This window comes from Hylobates moloch, unplaced genomic scaffold (assembly GCF_009828535.3).
Source record: "Hylobates moloch isolate HMO894 unplaced genomic scaffold, HMol_V3 SCAFFOLD_1, whole genome shotgun sequence".
Classification (NCBI taxonomy): Eukaryota; Metazoa; Chordata; class Mammalia; order Primates; family Hylobatidae; genus Hylobates; species Hylobates moloch.
Window position 1 is genome coordinate 67,715,091 of NW_026652276.1, and position 6,259 is coordinate 67,721,349.

Consider the following 6,259-nt stretch of genomic DNA (forward strand, 5'->3'; position numbering starts at 1 on the left):
AGTGAGACTCCATCACAAAAAAAAAAAAAAAAAAGAAAGAAAAGCACTTAGGACAAAGATTATGCTTGATAAATATTGGCTATTATTATTATCATTATTATTAATCAAGAAATTTTATATAAGCGGACAAATATTTTGTATTTGTAATTGTATTCTTTTTCACTTTGAAAGGTCTTCCTACCTACCAGGTAGAATTGACAATTTCTTGTTTGCATGCACTCTGTATCCTATACATACATACATATTCTATACATATTCTAGCATCTAGAAGCAGCCAGTAGGGGACAGCTTCATCATTGAAAGCAGGGTAACACAAGGGTTTCCAGCAGCACCAACAGCAAGGCCAGCCCAGGGAAAGTCCCTCCCAGAGCTTCTCTGCTGCATCTAGGTGGTCAAGCCTCACAAAAATACCTCAGTGCCATTCAGACCCTGACCTTCCTGCTGCCAAGTTTGCCCAGCCAAAACCCTCCTGAGATCAAAGGGTCTGCAGAAAAGAGGTGCGGGCTGGGGAAATCCCTGCTCCCTTAGTATGCAAAACACAACAAGAAATAAGTGAGAAGACAAACTTTCTCTTATATGAAAATGCGACAGTGAGTGGTGTGAAACCACTGTATCAGAAGATCACTCAGGATGCCAAGGAGAACTCCTTAGCCTTTAGGATTTTGTCCTTTTCCTGGGTTTTGGTCTTACAGTTTGCTCCCTTAATAACAGAAAGATACGTGTACTTCTGGGCTGCCCATTCATCTGCTGGGTAATAAGTAGGCCGGGGTGGTTCAGTTTCATGAGGTTTAATGCATCCTGCTGCAGAAGGGAAATGCCACACCGAGTCCAGCTTATCCACCCAGAACTCCTTTCAGTTCCCTGGGTTCCACCAAGAATCAGAAATCTGGAGCACGAGATGAAATATTGTTCCGTTTTCTGCTTGGCAGCCTCTAATGGAAATGCTTGCCACTGGCTGCTGTCAGAAAAGTTAAGGTATGTCGGTTACATAGGAAATTCTGCAGAAAAAAATGCTTTGAGATTTCCCAGAATAATGCTTTGAGAACATGTCGGTCACATTCCTGTTACCCTTGGGTTTCAGTGGTGAATTAGTTTGCTTGGGCTGCCACACAAAACACCATAGACTGTGAGGCTTAGATAACAGAAATGTAATTTCTCACAGTTCTGGAGACTGGAATTCCAAGATCAAGGTGCCAGCACAGTTGGTTTCTTGTGAGGCCTCTCTCCTTGGTTTGTAATGGCCATCTTCTTCCTGTGTCCCATGGCCTTCCGTCCATGCATCTGTGTCCTAATTCCTCTCCTTATAAGGACACCAGTCATACTCGATTACTCACTACCCCATATCACCTCGTTTTCATTTAATTATCTCCTTAAAGTCCCTGTCTTCAAATACAGTCACATTCTGAGGTCCCAGGACTCAGGACTTCCACATATAAATGGTGGGGTGGGAGGAACACTGCAGCCCAACCCAGATGGGTAGTTGTGGGATTTTTTTTTTTTTTTGTCTTTCCAGGGGAGAAGATGACTCTGAGCATCTCTGTCTTACTGTCTTTGACTGTGTTCCTTCTGGTCATCGTGGAGCTGATCCCCTCCACGTCCAGTGCTGTGCCCTTGATTGGAAAATACATGCTCTTCACCATGGTGTTCGTCATTGCCTCCATCATCATCACTGTCATCGTCATCAACACACACCACCGCTCACCCAGCACCCATGTCATGCCCAACTGGGTGCGGAAGGTGAGTGGGAAGGCCCCTGTAGACTCCATACGGGGGCACATCTACAGGCCTCCCCTTCCAGGAACCAATGAGTTTCTAGCTAATACTTGGGGCTATTTAGGAACTGAGTTTTTTTGGGGGCTTCAGAGAATTTTTGGAAGGAACTTTCTTTGGCCTCTTTTTAGGAATAAATAACTCCTATAGCCTTCCCAGAGAGAAAAGAAAAACAGAATTAACAAAGCTCATTCCAAATTCAAGTTTAAAGAATCTCTTTGATTAGAGAAGATGAACAAACGGCTGCTTTTTATTGAAATGCCGTGAAATTTTCGCGATTTCTTTTGTATGTCTTCCAATCTGTGAACAGACTGGATTATTTTTTGCTGGTGAAATCATCTGTTGGGAATAGAATGAATAGAATGAGGCCTAGAGATGGGAGGGTTCCTGATGAGAGAGGGTCAAAAAGTGAGTTTTAGTGAAGGACTTGGTCTCAAATATTTACGTTACTGAATTTAAAAATTTAACATTTCAAATATGTCTTTCTTTGACAAAACTTTACAGAGACACTGAAGTCCAGGATCTTTTGTGCAGAATGTAAAATATTTGTCAGGAATTGACAAAAGAAGCTACTGCTCACAATGTACTCTTTTAAGAGGAGAGTAAGAGTCCCTGTTTCTGTAACGGCTGATAGATGACTGCTGGCAATACCTGTACTGCAGTTTCTTCAGGAACAAGAAACAGGCCGGGCGCGGTGGCTCACTCTTGTAATCCCAGCACTTTGGGAGGCCGAGGCGGGCGGATCACGAGGTCAGGAGATCGAGACCACGGTGAAACCCCGTCTCTACTAAAAATACAAAAAAAATTAGCCGGGCGTGGTGGCGGGCGCCTGTAGTCCCAGCTACTCGGAGAGGCTGAGGCAGGAGAATGGCGTGAACCCGGGAGGCGGAGCTTGCAGTGAGCCGAGATCGCGTCACTACACTCCAGCCTGGGTGACAGAGCGAGACTCCGTCTCAAAAAAAAAAAAAAAAGAACAAGAAACAGAAGAAAACAATCTAGCTGTTTTATGGGATATATTTGAAGTGGAGGGGCCCCTTCTTTAACCATTTGATCCTGGTGACACATTGCTAAGGCATTTTCCACACCTGTAGGGGATTCTGAAGCTTTTAAGCTCATGGGTGACCCCAGGTCGATGACTGCGCATGGGCTCCCTCCAGTGGCGAACTTCTCACATTACAGAATCATCACTGTTAACCATAGTCATTTCACAGGACCCGGGATACAGAAGGATCTTTGAAAAAATGTAGTATAGTTCTTTTGTTTTAAGGACAAGGAGGCTGAAGCCCAGAAAAACTGAATGACTTGCCCCAAATCACATCGATAATTCAAAGACAGAGTTTTATGCTTGCCTCGTGGACAATAATTCTCATGCATGGATTTCTTTTTTATGTTAGGTTTTTATCGACACTATCCCAAATATCATGTTTTTCTCCACAATGAAAAGACCATCCAGAGGAAAGCAAGACAAAAAGATTTTTACAGAAGACATTGATATCTCTGACATTTCTGGAAAGCCAGGGCCTCCACCCATGGGCTTCCACTCTCCCCTGATCAAACACCCCGAGGTGAAAAGTGCCATCGAGGGCATCAAGTACATCGCAGAGACCATGAAGTCAGACCAGGAGTCTAACAATGTAAGCTTTGTGGCTTGAAATCCATGCCTCTGGGTTTAAATGGCCAAATGCATGAACACAGATGGTGAGTGTGACTTGACAAGTAGGTGGCATACAACAGGCAGCTACTGACCTAACATGAACCCTGATGACCACCTCTAGACCACCTTAGTAACTTATCACTTTGTAAATAATCTATTCAAAAAATAAGGATGATGTCAGCCAAGGGACAGGAGGACTTTGAGATCTACAAATTGAAGGGCCCATAGACGATGCAAAGCACAAATGTTGTGGGTCCAGAAACCACCTTAGGGAGACTCTAACATTTTCCTCTCTCCCAGGCGGCGGAGGAGTGGAAGTACGTTGCAATGGTGATGGACCACATACTCCTCGGAGTCTTCATGCTCGTCTGCATCATCGGAACCCTAGCCGTGTTTGCAGGTCGACTCATTGAATTAAATCAGCAAGGATGAGCAGCAAGTGAGCTGAGCCTAGCTCTGCCCCAGAATCTACCAGAGCAGAGAAGGGCAGGAGAGGAAGATTTGTCTACTTGCTATGCTTGCACTTATCAACCGTATTATATTCTGTACTTATTATTGATGATAAGATTTACCTTTATGTAAGTTTATGGCCTTGAAGTGTTTTCATGTTGCTTCTCCCTTTAGTTCTGCTGTCTCCCTGAAGAGTGAACCCTCTTTAGTAAATGAAACTAATCACTAAAAAAAACTGTTCATTTCCAGTGTCTGGAAGAGTTTTTCCCAGGATAACCGAGGTTTTCTGTTGCACTGTCATTGCTGTTATATTTATATGTTTACTTATTTTGTCTAACCACGAGACCACTAGGAAGTTGCTGATGTTCTTTTTTAAATGAAGTGTATTCTTTGCTTAAGAGTCAGTTTTGTACCTACTAAGAAAACTCCATCTACCAGTCCTAAAGGGATAAGGCATTTGATTTGGAGAGAGAGGAAGCAGTAGAAATGAAATAAACTAAAATGCAAACTGCTTCAAAAATTCATGGTTTTTTTTTGTTTGTTTGATTGTTTTTTGATACAGGGTCTTAATCCTATCACTCAGGCTAGAGTGCAGTGGCCCGATCTCGTCTCACTGCAGCCTCCACTTGACAGACTCAGGTGATTCTCCTACCTCAGCCTCCCGGGATAGCTGAGACTACAGGGGCATGTCACCACACCCAACTAACTTTTGTATTTTTTGCAGAGACAGGGTTTTGCCATGTTGCCCAGACTGATCTCGAACTCCTGGGCTCAAGTGATCCACCCATCTTGGCCTCCCAATGTGCTGGGATTACAGGTGTGAGCCACTGCTCTTGACCAAAAAAATCCATGTTTTAAAGCAGATTTCTAGACCTGAGAAGTCAGAGAAGGTTTACCAGTCTCATATGGCACCTGGGCTTGATGAGGGTTTGAAGGGAAACAAGTCCAAACAGTAGGGCCTAGGCACTATGGAAATTGTCTTGCCTGTATGGGTTTACTTCATCCTCATCCCCTTCATAAAATCCTAGAATGTCCCTATTTTACAAATGAGAAAACTAAATTTCAGGGAAATCCTGTAAAGTCCCTCTTTTACAAATGAGAAAATTGAATTTCAGGGAGGTTAAGTTCTTTGCTCAAACTAGAAGAACTGAGATTTGAATCTAGACTTTGAGATTCCAAAGCAACTCCAGGGTGGGTCAGTTCATCTGTTCACTGGCTCTCCCAGCCACCCCTGGCTCCATCTAGGCCATCCTGTAACTCTGCTCAGTGTTGTCAAGAATTTCATTCTTAGCAAAAAACCATCTTTCTGTCTTCCCAATTAAAATTCATGCCTTCCACCCGCCACCAGCCCTTATTCCAATCATGTTTGGGGTTCAAGTCCTATAAATGAAACCAGAAATGTATTATGCATCATCACCATTTCTAAAATTCTGAAGTAAGTAGAAGAGAAATTGATTTCTTTTCACACTGTAAACTTTGATCCACAGTATAGTTTACCCAAGAACTAGAAACTGTGCAGCTAATAGGCCAGGCTTAGTTGATGGCCTCCAAATTACCGCAAACCAACTGTATTTGTCAGGGTTCTCCAGAAACACAGAACCAATAAGATATGTGTGTGTATCACAGTTCCTAGTTGTTGGGTAAACTATATTATGGATTAAAATTTACAAGATGAAAAGAAATGATATACATGAGAAATCATAAATATATCTGTGAGGCTGAGAAGTCCCACAACAGGTTGTCTGCAAGCTGGGATTCCGGTAGCATGGCTCAGTTCAAATCTGAAGGCTTCAGAACCAAAAAAGCCCATGGCATAATTCTCAGTCCATGGCTGAAGGCCCAAGAACCCAGAGGGAACATCAGCCTAAGTCCTGGAGTCCAAAAGCCGGAGAGCCTGGAGTTCTGATGTCCAAGGGCAAGAGAAGGAGGGTGTCCCAGCTCCAAGAAGAGAGACATGAGTTTGCCTTTCCCCTGCCTTTTTGTGTTCTATCTGGGCCCCCAGCCAAATGGATGGTGCCCACCCACATTGAGGACAGATCTCCCCCACTCAGTCTGACTGACACATCAGACTCCTGTGGAAACAAATACACCCAGAGATGATGTTTTACCAGTTCTCTAGCTATGCCTTAATCCTGTCAAGTCAACACCTAAAATTAACCATCACAAACCCACCCCTTGTCAACTTGGCACCCATACCCATCTCCTTAAACCATACTTGGTCTCCAAATAAAGACAGTAACAAGGTAATAGTTCACCCAGCTTAATACAGCTATCCTGCATTCAACCAAAAATGCATTAACCCCTGCCCCAGAAAGGAGGTCAAGTCCTTGATTGACATTTACTCTTCCCGTGAGATCCCATAACTTAAATACTATGATGTAAAAT

At 43.4% G+C, this 6,259-nt stretch overlaps 1 protein-coding gene across 1 annotated transcript in view; it reads left to right on the forward strand.

Annotated features, from left to right (window-relative positions):
• CHRNA1 (cholinergic receptor nicotinic alpha 1 subunit) overlaps window positions 1-4,394 on the forward strand; it is a 19,890-nt gene extending 15,496 nt beyond the window's left edge. Inside the window, exons 8-9 of the mRNA XM_032753380.1 lie at window positions 3,165-3,404; window positions 3,725-4,394. Coding sequence (XP_032609271.1) covers window positions 3,165-3,404; window positions 3,725-3,856 — 372 coding nt within the window. The 3' untranslated portion in view covers window positions 3,857-4,394. The remainder of the gene's footprint in view (window positions 1-3,164; window positions 3,405-3,724) is intronic.
• Window positions 4,395-6,259: the final 1,865 nt, after the last annotated feature.